The sequence below is a fragment of the Chrysoperla carnea genome, chromosome 2 (genome assembly GCF_905475395.1).
Source record: "Chrysoperla carnea chromosome 2, inChrCarn1.1, whole genome shotgun sequence".
Lineage (NCBI taxonomy): Eukaryota > Metazoa > Arthropoda > Insecta > Neuroptera > Chrysopidae > Chrysoperla > Chrysoperla carnea.
Window position 1 is genome coordinate 77,217,118 of NC_058338.1, and position 17,225 is coordinate 77,234,342.

Here is a 17,225-nt window from a genome sequence, read left to right on the forward strand (position 1 = left end):
AAAACTTTTGATCGGAAAAAAACGGGATTTAAACGGGGGTGTAAACATCGTGCGTTAAATGTAGTCGAAATTTGAAGGTGACAAAATAAATATTGGAGGGTATTTTTTGATGAAAAGAAGAAGTTTTCTGGATCGTATAAAAAAACTAAACGTATTTTAAGGAAAAACGTGAATAAAACTTACCCAAGCAAACTTTGTAAATCACAAACAAAACGATATACATAACGTTTGCCAGCCGTTTTATGTATAATATTTTTGTCATAATAATATCGAAGACCACGACTTAATTTTTCATAATTCATTTTTGGTTTATTTTTACGTATACCCCAACGGCGTGCAACTTCATCAGGATCGGTAAGCTTAAACTCCCAACCATCGCCAGTCCATGAGATAAATCCTTGACATGATTTATCGGTTAATAATTCTAATAAAAATTGCCATAATTGAATTGGCCCTGATCCTGTAAAAGAAATAATATTGTTAAATATAATCTCCAAAGATGAGAGTAATAAAAGTATTTGTAACTGATTTAGTTTTCAAGAAATTACCTGTGAAGCAAGGGCCAGAATTAGCATTATTTGGATATCCGCTAAGCATTGCTGATTGCATCATTGGTTTAGTGTCCATTAATGAATCTCGGCCACCAGTTAGGCCAGCTGAAATAAATGCAGGATGTGTATGATGTACATGACCTAAATCAGATCCAGGTCCCCATTGATCTTGTGGTCCCCCACTGCCCGCACTTCCTGGTACTGTTTGAAATGGTGTACCATCGTAAGGTGTTCCAAAACCATCACTGTATCCGTCGTTATAGCGTGCTGTAATATTAAAAAAAAAGTTCGTTAGTAATTATTCTTAACCAAAAATAATGTTTCTTTGGACTTACCTCTTTTAAAATGGCTCATATACGATGAATTATATTTATCCATAATATTATTACCAGCATAAAATTCTGGAGAACTTTCTAAATATGGTGCTGAGTTCGTGTTTGGATCTAGCGCATGATAATCTGGATCGGGATCATGCCCTAAATGATACGGTGTTTGTTGTTGATGATGTGGTAGGATATAATTTCCTGCCATTCCTGGACCCTGAGAATCATCTACACCTAATTGTTGTCCTAAGCCATCATTCATTGAGCTATAACCGCCGGATTCTGTAATAAAAAGTTAAACATGTTATAAATAATATTATTGAGAGTTATCTCGACTAAATAGAAAACTTTCAATTTGAAACCTTATAATTTGCCCTAAAGATGGGTTAGTGTTATTAATAATAGAATTTTCCCAGCGTCATTGTTGCCGAGTAATACCCCATGGTTTTTAAATATAAGGTAACTTGCAGGTGTCCTGGAATGTCTAATAATGCTCGTGTTCGACCGATAACTTTATTTTATTTTTGATGAGTTCGTCAGTTTAGTAATTCCGTGGATTATCCCTATGTTTTGCCATATCAGGTACAATTGAAATTTACGCTTTCAAAGCCCTTTCACACAATCCTTTGCTATTTTAGAAAATAAGAAAACTGAGATTACGGATTGGATACTTGATTACTACAAATTATAGTGTTTTCTGAATAAGCCCCACAATTTAATTTATCTTCGAACCTTAAGATTCATCAGTATAAAATACCAAACTCTTCGACACTAAACATAAAGCGAATGAATTCGGCCCCAAGGCCTCTAACGACCTCAATTTATTCTCAAATTTTAAATGGGTGAGATTTCTAGCTTGCTAAAAAACATTATAATGTGAAGCTATGATAATATATTAATTTTATATATGGATCAGAGTACAAGTGGGCCACTTTTGACAAGCAGAACAGTCAGTGTGGGATGAACAAAACGAAGAGTTAAAGCGCTAAAACTGACGCTTATGGGATACATGGAAGTCGGAATCCGCTAAGAAGTGTGTAACAACCCACCTGCCAAAGTAAATAGCCCTGAAAATGGATGACGCTGAAGCGTTATGCTTATACTCTATCGTTAGTTGGTATTTTCTATAAAAGATATATCTCTTTTATCATGAAATCCTAACGAGTAGGAGGGTCGCGGTGGTGTGCGTGGAAGGATTGGCTGAGAGGCCATCTGGACCCGCCATCGGCGCAGATCTTGGTTGTTCTTGAAAATACTCCAGTGGAGTTCTACCCATTCCTGCCTGAAAGATATTTTTGATGCAATGTTCGAAGAGAATAGAACTGAGCATGGTAATAGTGCGTATCAGTTCATTGTGAAGGTAGATGGAAACAGACGGGTCAATCCAAGATGTGGTTAATCGGCAGGGACTTGCGACAGTGTTGCCCGTAATTATTCTGTGATATGCAACTTCCGTGGACTGTGAGGTTTTTTTTAATATAGTCGACGAGACGTGGAACAAAAGTTTCGTCAATAATGAGAACTATAGTGCGTTGAATATCTCGCCTGGAGTGTCTAAATGACTAAAGATGGGTCATGTCTGAGTCTACCGAAACTTTAAAAAGAAATCATTAAAAGCAAAGAAACAAACCTTCTTTAAGATAATGTAAAGGTGGACTTCGTTGCATATGATGATGAGAATGATGTTGTTGTTGTTGCTGCGCATGCATAAACGATTGCGTAGTATGTTGTTGATGTGACGACACTGGTGGTGATTGCACCGTATTATTATTATTACCAACTGGTGATTGTTGTTGTTGTTGAGGTGGTGGTGGACCAACAGTTGTACCACCTGGTGTTGTATGCTGCTGTGATGGTGGTGATGATCGATCATCTCGACCACCAATCATTTGAGGTGTTGCACCACCGCCACTATGATGATCTTCATGTGTATGCTGTTGTTGTTGATGATGCTGTTGCTGCTGCGGATGATGTTGAGGATGATGTTGTGAATGTTGGGGATGCGGATGATGTTGTTGGGGGTGATTTGTGTTGTGTGACGATGTTGGCGGTGCTATTGCAGATTGTTGTGTTGGTGGCGGACATATTGTTGTGGTACTTCCACGTAAGTGATTGTTGTAACCACCTGTAAAAATAAAAAATAAAATGTTTTATCATCCTGAATCAAAATATGTTTCTTGCGAAATAATATCGTTTTTTTACAAAATACAATCGGTTTGTTTTGATTTTCTGATAATTTATGCTCATATTTTTGAAACATTGACTTTCGATGCTCGAATTATGTTTACTAGTTTTGGATAAATCTATGAAAACATATCCATCTACCGTTTTACCATAAAATCAATGTTAAATATGCCTACTTTTGAAGTCATTCATTTAATTTAAATAATCGGGCAACTGCCACCCCCCCCTAAAATTTTCTGAATTGATTTAGTCCAATTTCATATTACCTTGGTGCTCGTACATCCTTAAAAAATTCAAAATTTTTAACAAAATGCCTTTGGATAAAACAATAAAAAATGATCTCCGCTACGTTCTCGTTACTTTTTAACAACCATAAAGTTCAGGCATGATTTTTATCCAAACCAACGGAATAGATACTCTAAAATTTAAGCACAAAGACAGTTCTACTCAAAATATGCTTCGCGTAGGATTTCGGACATTAAAGAACAAAAATCAAGACAAAAATTCGTTGTCATCAATTTCGATAAAACTGAGTATCTTTTAAGGTAATTTTCCAGAAAAGAATCATTTTCGTCCAGAATCTCAATTAAAGAATCATTTTCTAGCAATTTCTAAAATTTTAAGGATCTAAGTAAAATTATTTTTAGAAAATATTTTAGTTCTGCCTATGAGAGTCATTTTTATAAACTTAACGTCTCGCATCTCTCCATAAATTCGTTGTATATCAACTTCCGAAGTGTTTTTCAATACCGAATATCAATGGAATCATCAGCCTTTCCAATTAAAAAGGAGAAAAATGCGAAAAGCTAGATGGATTTTCTAATTAAGTAAACTATTATTATTCAATTCTTCATATTTTAATGTTAGAAACTAAATGACCTTCGTTTTCCTACCAAAATCAACTATTTTAATGGAATATTTAAAACTAAATAAATTATTACATAAATTGATAAAATTTCTGCGTATAAATAAATTAAAAATTATAATTAATTTAAAAACCACAAAAATAATTTTGATAATTAGAGTAGGAAAATTTATTTTGCCAATACTGTTTAAATTTATCAAATTTTTGTTCGGAGCGAGAAAAAAAAACAGTCCAACAATTTTTATTAAATGAGTATATAAATTTTATTTCAACATTTTGTGATTGGTGATTAGGAATATACGCCTTGTGAATGCGCGAGCCAATGGTCGTGGTATGGATGTTGAGTATGTGAACTGAGATTGGCCGCGCCTCTAACAACACGATCATCATCACAAGAGTATAATAAATACCTGCCTCTCTGTGACGAGTATATCTCATCATGCAACAACAAAACGAACTAGAGAAGTACTTACTTGCTATCAATATTATATTTAAACAAAAACAGCGAACTTCATGTACAAATAAATGAAGTATATTGTATAGAAATTTTTTTATTTCAGTTGGAAATATAACAAATCTAATGGCGAATTTATTTATCGATTATATGAGCGTTAACGCTGTGCTAACAAATTAGATAAAGTATCCCATAATCACCGTATTCGTACAACAATATAATGTTAAAGAACATAAAATTCTGAGTAAGGAAATCCATTGTCGAAAACCTTTAAGAAGGAAATGTACCTACTACAATTTAGTTCAGCCAAAAAACGAGATAAGATTTTATGAGGTACACACTTTGTGACCATGGCGAATAGATTCTTAATGTTTTCAAAAACAAAAATCCAAAAAAAATACACAAAAATTTTGCTTTAATTACTGCCAGGCAAGTTAATAAAAAATTTTGATTTTTTGTAGACATCCATCCCATGTAATATTATCGGTGAAAATCAATACTATTTCTAAAAAATTACCATTTTTACAAAATTTTTCAAAAAACCTGCCGAAAAAGAACGTTCCCGGGCAAATTTTTGTGCAACTTTTTAGGATTTTTGTTTTTGATAACATTACGAACTCATCCCATATAATCAAGAAGTGTGTACCTCATAAAAGCTAGTCTCCAATTGACTAAATATTTTTTCTAAAGTTTATATTTAAAGAAATATTATTATTCAATGAAAATTAAATATATTGTACAAATAATTTGGTGTACAACTTCTAATTTGAAGATGTTTGAAGATGAATCCATGTTAGATAAAACTCGACGAAATCATTCGAAAGGGTAAAATTTTCAATATCTAGCTTAGTTTCGACATATTGAACCATGAAAATAAAGATATAAATATACAAGAACAGAAATCACTCTTTACATGGAATAATTCCCATTAATTTCAACAAAGAAAACTTAAGGACGTTCCCAAAAAATAACGTTTTCTTAGAATCATTATTAAGTCGTGTATATGAAGTCGTAGCAGGTAAATTTTTTAATACCCCTTAGTGTGTTAAATACATAGATTTGAGCTATTAAAGTTTATGAATCCTATATTAAAGTGTTTTTAAAGGTATGCTTTATTATGTAACAAGGCTAATTTTCTTAAGATTAATTTGGAAAAATAAGAAAATGTGTTTAAAATCAATGAAAATCCAGTCAACTTTTTACTCTTTTACCTATGAATACTAAAAAAATTGAAATTGTTAGTGTGATTAATGAAATTAAGAATTTCGATACATTTTTCTTCTTCTTTTCGTTTTTTAAGGGTATTTCGAATAAGAATTGTCGTTTATTATTTTTACATTCTCAAATACTACTTTCTTATATAGAAAAAAAACTGTAAACAGTGCAACCTTAATATAACGAACCTCAATATAACGAATTCCTCGATTTAACAAATTTTTCGCAATCCCCTTGAATTGTCCATAAGAGTCAATATAAAATATACCTCTACATTACGAATATTTTTTGCGAACAGCCTCTTTATAACGAATTTTCAACTACATAAAAAATTTAAATACCTCTAAATAACGAAATTCGTCAATTCAAAACCTTTATATAACGTATAAAGTCCCACCAATATATGACAGTTAGTATACTCCATAGTATGTAATTCATGTCGCGAGAGGTTCCGACACTTTTTACCTCTTTATAACGAATTTTAGACCAACTTAACCTCAATATAACAAACCTCAGTTTAACGAATTACTTGATATAACGAATATTTACTGGTTCCCTTCAGATTCGTTATATCGAGGTTGCACTGTATATAACAATATTTCATTTCAATAACCTTTCAAGTAAATGAATTTTGAAACTATTAAGAACCATAGGGAATGTTGGTGGAAGCGATGGGAAGACTGATACAGAAATTCGTTAAATATATTATCGCATTATTGTCGGATAGAATTGATGCTGAACAAAAGAAAATTGTTTCAACCTCTTATATTTATGTATAATTTTTTATTGAAAAGCTTGTACAGGGAAGTACTTTGCAAGGCTTCTGAGGCCTCTAGAGGTACAAAATTGAGAAACGAGGCAAATCTGACCATGAGCTTGTATTGAATAATAAAATTGTACCTCTGTCAAGAAGTTGATCGTATTTGCTGATCGTATTCATAACATTGATCATTTGATATATGGTGACTAATATTAAGTATCTCTACTGTTTCATGATGAGACGATTACCGACAAATATACAATATATATGTAGGTATACTAGAGGATGATCAAATAATAGTTATACACTTTTAAATTAGAATAAAAACAAACCAATACAAGATATCAATATTGGATCATAGAATGTTTATTTAAAAATGATTTCATGTAACTCAACAACTGTTCGTGGTACAAAAAAATTAAATTATCAATTAATCATCTTTTTATACGTCTTTTGTGATAAAAGACGAAATTAACTATCAAAGTTAGTAACATTTTTAAAAGCACTTATTGACTAAAAAAACAGCATTTATTACCTCTTTATATACCACTGTGTAAAAAGAGCTGTTTTTAATAATTAATTTATCGTAAGCCGTAGAAAGAATAGACTTGAAATTTATACAGAATGCGTATTAAGTGCTTATTAATTGACACACAAAATTTCAGTTTTTTGGTAACTCTTTCGTGAGGCATGTGGAGTTTTTTAATTTAGTTATTTTGAAATTGAATCAAGTAGATCCATTATTTCATGGATTATATTTTTTGAAAAAGAAAATAGCTTTGCTGTTATCATGAAAGGCGTTCTGGATCCAATATCTAATATCAAAAATGTGATAAAAATCATATTGCGATATCCCATACCGTTTTATTCTTTCAAACTAAAAACGTATAACCCCCACTTGATCACCCTATAGGTAGGTATGTTTACAAAGTACCTATCGTATATTGTTTGTGTATGTAATGTAACTTTGAATTTAAATCATCGGACCATATCAAATTCACATCAAAATTTTTTTATTACTAAATATACGTTCATTATAATAATATAGGTATATATGAACAATTTTTTATTTTTTATTCTAGTTTACAAATAATTTGATCAGTTTAAATCAATCCACTAAAAATTGGATAACTACAAAGTGTACATATTTAGATAGACAGATATTGGAAAATCCCAGAGAGGAGGCAAGCGAAAGGTGCTCGATATTGGTAAATCATGAAAAATTATGATAAAAACAAGTGACAATAAACAATTGACTGAGTGAAGTGTTGAAATATCCTGTTTAGACAATGTTGAATATCAGTGCTTGTAGAAAGCAAATTTATGGCGCGGCCATAATTTGTTCTATTTTTCGAAGTATTTTGTAGAAAACTTTTTTGGTTTTCAGAATCCTATCACAAGCTAGACTCTTTGGTTAAAACTTTCCACGAATTTTCAACTCTCTATCTGCTATAGTTCTGGAGACAATGGATACCAAAGTTTTGTCCTAATTTGCATCCTCACGGGAAAACAATGATATTTAAAAAAAAATTTCAAATAAAGTTGCTTATTTTTAATATTTTTTACATTTACACTTTTTTCTATTTCTAATGGTTTATAAGATGGGTCGCACGGATCCAAGACTCAATTGACCTATGTTGCTCATTTGCAAACTCACTCGTGATCACGGACGGACAAACGGATACACGAACAGATGGTAATGGACTAATTAGATGATTTTATGAGCATCTATACCAAAATTTTGTTTGTATCGTCAATATTTCTAAGTGTTACAAACATGGAACTAAAATTAGTACTCATTGATATATATATATTTCATATATACAGTCAGTAAAGTTTAATTAATTAAACTAAAAATAAAATAGTTTAATTAATTAAAGTTTAATTTTAGTTTATAGTAGAGTTTAATTTAATAACATTGTATTTTCATAGTTTCAAATATGGAGTGAAGAGTAAATAAGTATCATCTCTTATAGCTGTTTGACTAAAAAAGTTTTCACAAAATAGCATTAAATAAAGAGGCTAGCTATAATGACGCTTCTCTATCCATCTCTAGTAACTTTGTTTAGTTATCTAACCTTCCCTTATTACTTTGATCACATCTTTTGAAATATACAATTTTTCCTACAGCAACGCTATCCTTATTTAATGCTTATAGTTTCAATAAACATGATAATAGTACTTAATTAACAGGTTAGTTACAAGATTTATTTATATAAATCAATGTTTTAATTGTTCAGATTGTATGAAAACAACAATATTTTGATACAAAAATCATTTGAATGTTTCACTCATAATTTAAATAAATTGTATTTAATTATAGTCATATTTAATTTTAGTATGACATCAGCGTATTGTGTATAGGTACTGTGTACTGTGTAGTGTACCAACTTAAACAATATTATTTAGTTATTTACTTTTTTTTTTTTTTTTTAATTTATTATTTTATTTATCATTAATTACTATTATTTTTCAACATACTTTAATAATTTAAAAAAATATCTATGTATTTAATTTATATGAAAAACATGTTTTCAGACTGTAAATTAGGCTCACTTAATGCGTGGTACTGGTATGAGCTTTACCAATAAATCTATAATGTGTAAATATACAAAACTCTATATATTATAAATGCGAAAGTAAGCATGTCTGTTTGTTTGTTTGTTACGCTTTCACGGTAAAACTAGCGAATGGTTTTTAATGAAACTGTACAGCAATATAGCTCATACTTCAAAATAAAACATGAGATATAATTTATACATTAAAAAATTGATAAAAAATTTAAAAATTTATTTAATTTGTAATTACCATAAATTACAGATTTCTGTAAAAGTAGTCATTTGACATTATCATAAATTACAGATTTCTGTAAAAATAGTCAATATAAAATATTTCATGGCCATCTTTTCTGATATAATTACGACTATTATACATTTAAAAAAATAGAATACCATACATATATTTTACCTGTGTAAAACAATCCTTACCATTATTTCGAGTGTTATAGAAAGGAGATAAGCGAGAGCAATCTTTACTTTTAAGCCCAGCGAAGCAAGTCGGTATCACTCTAGTACTAGATAAATAATACACCAATTGCAATTTTACAAAAGGTTAGTATGTATGATTAATGTCGAGTTCATCATCAGTTTTTGCCTTCATCTTTTTTGGTATATATCTTTAAAGAGCCATATTTACGGTTCTATTAACAAAACGAAAATGTTATTACGGATTGGATTTGTCTTTTAAATTAGTAAAAAGTATTAAAGACCATAATATTTCAAAGACCATAAGATTTCAAAGTAATTTGTATTTTTTTAAATGGAGTACACCGTGGCATTCAAACTTATGCGCAGTATTAATTTACAGCGTGCTTCAAACTGAGAAACTTGTTATAGTCCAATATTTTAGTGATTCTTTTTACACATAAATTCTTTACAATTTCATACGTTAAATTATTTTTTGAGTAAAATCTCCGTTATATTCATGAAATGTAATGTGATTGTTATAAAATTTTAATAATAAAAGACAACTCCGCCCTTGACGAATGCAATTTATGCAAGAAATATTCGTTTTGAACCAATTGTAAAAGAAATGCATAGTATAAAAGCTGATAAATCTATGTGCGATCCCCATTTTTTGTAAACTTGTCTTATTGCTATTATAATAAAACCTGAATTATTTACAAAAAAGACAGGGACATACCTTTTCTTTTAATTCTAAATAATAAAAGGTGTTCGTATTTCAATGGCGAAATCATTGCTTCCATTTCATTTTGATTATCTTGTTTAAAATGTCATTTCATTAACATTATAAAAAACCTAAATTACCTATCATTTGAGTATTCGTGAGAGAAAAATAATTCTAACTGAAAATTTTTGGGTGTGTTTCAATTCGTTGTGTGCGTAGTCATGGTAGGGACAATAAAACCGATGCCAGCGCTTTCATTTTGGCGTTAAAGGAGGCTGTAATGACTAATTTGCAATTCCTTACATGTTAATGTTATAGAAAATGTCAAATTAAAATTATCGAAAAACACTAATTAATTAAACAAAATGCATTAAAAATTGTGAAAATAAAAAATCAAATTGCACAAATATTATTTTTCAAATTTAATATATTTTAGAAACTTTTGCAGTTTTTCACGGATTACGCAGGTAGCACATTTTTTTTTTAATTGCAAAACGTAATTTGACACTGTCCTAAGTGGTCCAAATAACATAGCAAAAAAAGGAGTTTTACATCGCGTTTTACGATTTTAATGTGCAATTTGACTTTCGTATATTTTCTGAATAAAAAAGTTTATTTTTAAATTGAAAATATTAAACATCAATGAATATATGCTTGAAGTAATATAGAAACGTTTCTAATGGCGCCAAAAATACATATTTTCCTAAAAAGAGTCACAATCGATTGACCAAAAAAGGATAAAAATTGAATTAAAATTAATTTACTATCCCAAATTATATAAAATATTTTTGGAATTATTTTTTTAATATAATATTTTTTTTATATTCGTTGGCTGATACGATGGTTTAGCGCTCACCTGATGGCGTTACGTGTGTATAGTGAATGTATATATGCACCTGACCAACTGACTATTTTTTTAACTGACAAGAACACCTGTTTACGATCTGTTCTCGGCTGGCTTGTGCTGAATAAATAACAACACAAAAAAAAAAATACTTATAACCAACTGGCATTATTTCATATCATCTCTTTGACTTGGCTCTAAAACACTTTTTTGAAAATAAAATATATTGCATATCAAAAATAAATTGTCCGTTTTCTAAATTCGACAACATAAACAATGTTTGGAGATGTTCAATTGAAAAATTATGTCAATTTATTTGATAGATTTATTGTAAGACACATAATTTTGTTTTATGGCCTATAATAGCTTCAATCTGGAAGTATTAGAAGGTTATCTTTCGTATATATGTTTTAAAATTAGGTTTTGAACTTCTGTTGCAAGGTTGCATTAGTTTAAATATAGGATGAAAAATTTTATTCATGTAAGCTATTTTTGTAGTTGCATAAGATAATATATTATGAAGCTCTTATCATATTTTGGTAGGAGATGAAAGCTATCTTTTTCGACTATGGCTTAATTGTTTTTACATCGAATTTTTAGCTTTTTTGGTCGGATAAAAAGAATAAATTTAGTTAAAACGAAATACACTTTCAAAATAACAAGCGCAAAATGGAAGTTTATAAAAACCTGGTTAAATGAGACATCAAAGGACCTGCAAATTTGCCTTACTTATAGAGGTTTTCCATTTACCCAGTGTCTCAGATACCCAGGTATAAATAAATATCTATCTCATTTACAGAGAGTTCCATTAATAGATGTCAGAATACAGGTTATTTCAGTTAAGGAGGTGCGGTTATTAAATAAAATAACGTATTATCAATATCATTGCTGCTACAAAAATTATTAATACCGAGGCTTTGCGCGAAATCTTGTGCCTTTTATTTAATCATCGGTCCACTTACCGGAACGTTTTTGTTACGAAGTTGCTTGAATGATGTTAGCAAACATTGTTCAAGTTCAGGATATTCTGATAAACGTACACGTTTTAGTTTTCCTTGCCCTGCAGAACATATCGGTTGAATTTTATCTTTATTCTGGATAATTCTACAAAGAGTAGATTTTGGCACATTAAATTCGACACAGACTTAATCGCGTTTATTCCCACTTTAATAAACGGATATTAACTTCAGTTTTTCACGTACTGATAACAATTTGATCCTTCAAATAAACATGCATATGATAGTAAAGCAAACAGAAAAAACTGAATGTCATTGAGTCTCAAAATTAGTTAAGTACGGAATAAAGTAAACAAACAAAACGATGTTAACTCAGTTGTCAGTTATAGAGGCTAATGCATATAAAATTCACTAGTTGTCTCAGTTATTTAGGTAGCCATGACGATGAAATCGAAAGAACGAATCCCACATATAGAGGCTTGCTTTGTCCTACTGATAGAGGCAATTTAGTGCCAAAGGGTTGGGCTCGAATCTCACCATGAGTTTAAATTTTGGAAGTTTCTCCTTTATCCAGGTCCCACTTAACCAAGTTATACTGTAGTTATACAGTTATCATGGCAAAGTATTTACATCATTGTCAATCTCTTCAAGAAGTAGCACATTAAAATCACAAATAATTTTGCGAATACACTCAGATTATAAATTCTAGAAAAACAGTTGTTTTATTTATCAAAACGTGTTAGGTGACAAATTCCAGCATCATATTCAAAATGTTTTCATCGAATTGTTAATTCGACTACAACTAGGTGGAATCGATAGTAATTCTTCAACGGATGAAAACGTGAAGTTACAGTTTAAACCAGTAAAAAATAAAAAAATTTTCCAATTTCAAATATTCAATCTCAAAAAATTCGCTAAAATGAATTATAAATTCGGGGAATTAATCATGAATGTTTCTTGACAGAAAGGTACACATTTATTTTTTTCGAATTTTATTTTATTGATCAAATTATTTGATTATTGACCTTTTAAAATTAAAATTAATTGCAAGAAAAAATTTAATATATATTTTAATAATATTACTTAATATTTATAGTTCCAAGTTAAATAAAATACCAGCTGCGTTTGGAAAAAAGCAATGTGTGTCTGTGTTTTATATTACAAGTGTGTTATACATTTCAATTGCCTCACAACCAATATTTAATGTCTTCTGCATTTTTTTATTTTTTACCGGCAAATTTTGCTAAATACAACAGAAATATTTTCAATATGTTAGTATAAAGATTTTTTTCCGAATTTTTTTAGGCTTCGATAAGGCGCGTTTTTTAGTTTACTTTGTGTTTTGATTCTCCCTCGCCTAAATTTTTGGAGATTTTATTTGGAAGTTAGTAATGTATTGTGTAATTTATTTTTCTAAATAAGTTTTAAATCAGAGCAAAATACCTTTAAAAAAAATTCAAAGTTATCAATCAAAATCAATTGAATGAAAATGTTGGAAGCGCAAATAAATATATAAGTACATAGTAATATTGATATCCTACATAATTTAATTGCGTTTCCACCAATTATTTACAACATGTGGTAATTACTGTTTTTCTGTTATTTATTCGATTAAAGTGATGTCTAACTGTTTTTTATTCGATTAAAGTGATTCTATGTTTGTTCAAAGATATATTTATTGTTTGTCTAAGTTTTGGTAAATTAAAAGTGATACAATGTTAGTATGCTGTGAATACTTATCGCTTATTTCAAACGTCAAATGTTAGTTTAAAACATTCCACTTACGATATAAAAATCGTTCAACTAACACTTAACAACGCTTAAACTGTTCGCTTATGCTACAGATATAACAATTTTGTAAGAACTGTATATAGACTTTAATGATCCTTTAATTGTCCTAGTGATCGAATTATTCGCATCATTGTGCAAATGTTCGAAGGAGTTGTACGCATTAGAGATATAAGCAAGATTGGCAATTGTAAGCAAAAATATGATGAAATTAGATTTCTTTTTGTGGCGATTTTCTTAAGAATCGCTTCTTTATCAAGAAACCAGGAACCTTGCGACACCTTAAACTTAACATCCGACAAATTATAACCAAAACGAACAATAAACTCCTGCAGTAGATTCAGATTTTTAATTCGATTAATAAAAATATAACTAAGATCGGATTATTTTAAATTTTGAAAACTCAATTTGGATCACTCGTTGTGAATAAGTTTTCAATTTAAAATATTTGTCGCATGATTATCTTTTAACAATTGAATAAAATTGTAAAAACTCAAACATTGAATTTTTACGAGAGAATTTTTTGAATTTCACCTGCTATCAAACATAATTTAAACTATTACTTGACTGAGAGATATTAACAAGTGTAAAGGTTACAAACTCGTAAAATAGTAGTCTTTACACATACATATGTTTCGATAGCTATTCGATAAACCGAAATTCGATAAAGCAGTATACATGAAAAACAGTTTTGCTTTCTTCAATTTATTAAATAATGTAATTTTGTTTCCCGTCTCTAATTATATTTTAGTATAAAAAAGTTTACAGAAGATTCACGACTTATTGTATAATAAAAAAAGGATAAGTAAGAAAACACATTGTTTCTCAAATTAGTTTGTAAGTTCTTGATTAGTTATCGAGCGATAAGCGAAGTCTAAAAATAAATATCGTAGTCTAAAAATGGATATCAAAATATTCGCCAGTTCATTTCTTTAAAATATGTATGTATTCCATAGACTTGTCTCGTAAAAAAAACAAAATAATTTTGAATAGTTCTGAATTGATGTGTGATAGCTTTAAAAATATATGCCTATCTTACAGTGACGGACGGTATAATTTGTTGAGACACCTATAATTTTCTGTTTTTATGGTTTATTGAAACAGATGGTTACCACAATAAGTTTGTTAAACTTAAATTTTCGTTTAAATTCGTCAACATTTTTAGTATAATAAATAAATAATAATTAAAAAATTGATAAAATATCGTATATTCGAAAAATTTCTAAGCACCAAATACTTTTCATGTTTTGGCTAAAATATTTAAACCTTAAGTCCAAGCGTCATATATATTATATTAATACCATTTTAAATATTTATTCTGGCCCAAATTCGTTTAAAACTGGTTAAGGTTTTGAAAATAAGTGATTATTTAATTTCCGATGCAGAAAATTTTTCGAATGCTTCTTCCAGATTTCTTAATTGATTTTTCAATTAAAAAAAAGAAAACTTGATATTTCATAATCAATTTAAATAAAAGTTCAATTAAAATTAATAGAAATGATAATTAATTAAAATAGTAAATTAACTGTAATAATACGTGATTTTAACATATTAAATTACCATAAGTTAATTAATTTGAAATTTAAAAAATAAGTAAATTATAATTCAAGGTCTATGGTAACGTAAGTGAAATTGATTTTTTATACATAATTAAAATTGGGGGATAATTTTTGTTGTTGATAAAATTTAAAAAGCGTATTTGAAAAATAACGCAAAAACTATATAAGAGCATTCCTGGTTGGCTACCATATCACAGATATCAAAAAACAATTCTTGAGTACCAACTATACGGACTATGAAATAAAAAGATATCTTAAAGCCATTCATACACGTCTGAAAATTTTTGATATTCTCCCCGTTAAATCAGTTGTTACTTATGTATGGTATGATTTACTGTAACAGTTGAGGATAAGGTCGTGGTTCTGTATCGGGGTAGGTTTCATCAAGGGCTAAATGACTGGTATTTTGCAAAATGCCAGTGTTTTTGGAGTGAAACTTTACAGTCATCGAATAAGTAACACATAACTTTGGAAAAGTCAGCTCGAAGTAAGTTGCCCAAAATTAAAATTGTATGCTAATATTCTGATAGTCAAATTTGTTTAAAATATAAACTTGATTTGTTTGTGCAATAGGATCTTCGGTAAACCGAATAATTCAATCAAATAGAAATAGCATAGAACACAGTTAATTTGACATTTAGGGTATTCAATTTTTTCTCAGATAATGCCGATCGAAACATCGAGAATGATCTTCGAATATTCACGATATCATTCTGAACATATTAAGGCAACAGCAATAATTGTAAAAAATTTCAAATAAAAAAAAAACTTTCGGAATGATATCGTGAGTATTCGGAAATACTCGTTGTTGGCAACTTAACAGCTATAAAGTTGGAACTATTCACAAAAATTTTTTGACTTTTATCAAATAAAAAGAAGATGATTTCATAAATAAACAAACATTATTCAAGTTCGTTATAAAAATTATGCAAATTATTAAATTACTAAATTGTTTTAATTACTATATATTAAATACAAGTAATTAATTTACTTCAATTATGAAATACAATATATATTTAAACCGGACATTAACAAATCATAATATATTCTCTCCCATTTCATTTCAAAAAGTGCGCTTTTTAATATATTTTTAAATACATTATATTTGTTAGTTTTGAGGGTCGATTATCGTAATAATCATATTATATTGCGCGCGCGATTTAAAAAAACAACGTAAATATATAAATATTTGCACGAAGAGTTAATAAATATATTATATTAATTAGAATCATATTTCTTAAGATGTTTTTTATTTTTAATTAATATATTAACAATTAGTACAAGGTGTTTCAGTAATTAAAATAGTATATTTAAATTAGAATATATTAGTTACAAAATATCCTTCGATTTTCAAAAATTTTTTGAATAATTTTTAATATTGTCAATTTAAATGGAATACAATTTTTGTGAAAATTAATATTTCTAAAACTAAAGAAAACCGAAAAATACATATTTTGGAGTGTTTGAACGTTTTTGAGCATTTAAAAATCAGATAGTTAAATCGTCTTCGTAAAGCATCTACAAAAAAGCAAACTCAATAACTATTTTTTTTGTTGTTATTCACAAGATAATGCTTTTTGTTTATAAACATTTCGGGGATAGATATAGCTTTCTAAAAATTTTCTTCCTTTAATTATATATAAGACTTTTTATCTTCATCCCCATGGAAGAGAATTTCATTGTACAGGTTTTTCTAAATTGTTAATGGATTTTTATGGATATCCATGATTTTTCGCCCTATATATTTTGTAACTAGAGTGATACCCACCCGCTTCGCTGGGTTTAAAAGTAAAGATTGATAAAGATTGCTCTCGCTTATTCCTTTTCTATAACACTTGAAATAATGGTAAGGATTGTTTTACACAGGTAAAATAAATGTATGGTTTTCTATTTTTTTTAAATGTATCATTGTCGTAATTATTCATTGAGTATATCAGAAAAGATGGTCGTGGAATATTTTATATTGACTATTTTTACAGAAATCTGTAATTTATGGTAATGTCAAATGCAAACGCAAACGCAAACGTGTTTACTTTCAC

At 29.0% G+C, this 17,225-nt stretch overlaps 1 protein-coding gene across 2 annotated transcripts in view; it reads right to left on the reverse strand.

Annotated features, from left to right (window-relative positions):
• LOC123292091 (ETS-like protein pointed) overlaps window positions 1–17,225 on the reverse strand; it is a 297,704-nt gene that overhangs the window by 383 nt on the left and 280,096 nt on the right. For both annotated transcript variants that reach the window (XM_044872620.1, XM_044872621.1), the window contains 4 exons: window positions 2,505–2,999; window positions 887–1,156; window positions 549–818; window positions 184–460 (listed from right to left, as the gene is read on the reverse strand). In XM_044872620.1, the coding sequence (XP_044728555.1) occupies window positions 184–460; window positions 549–818; window positions 887–1,156; window positions 2,505–2,999 (1,312 nt within the window). The remainder of the gene's footprint in view (window positions 1–183; window positions 461–548; window positions 819–886; window positions 1,157–2,504; window positions 3,000–17,225) is intronic.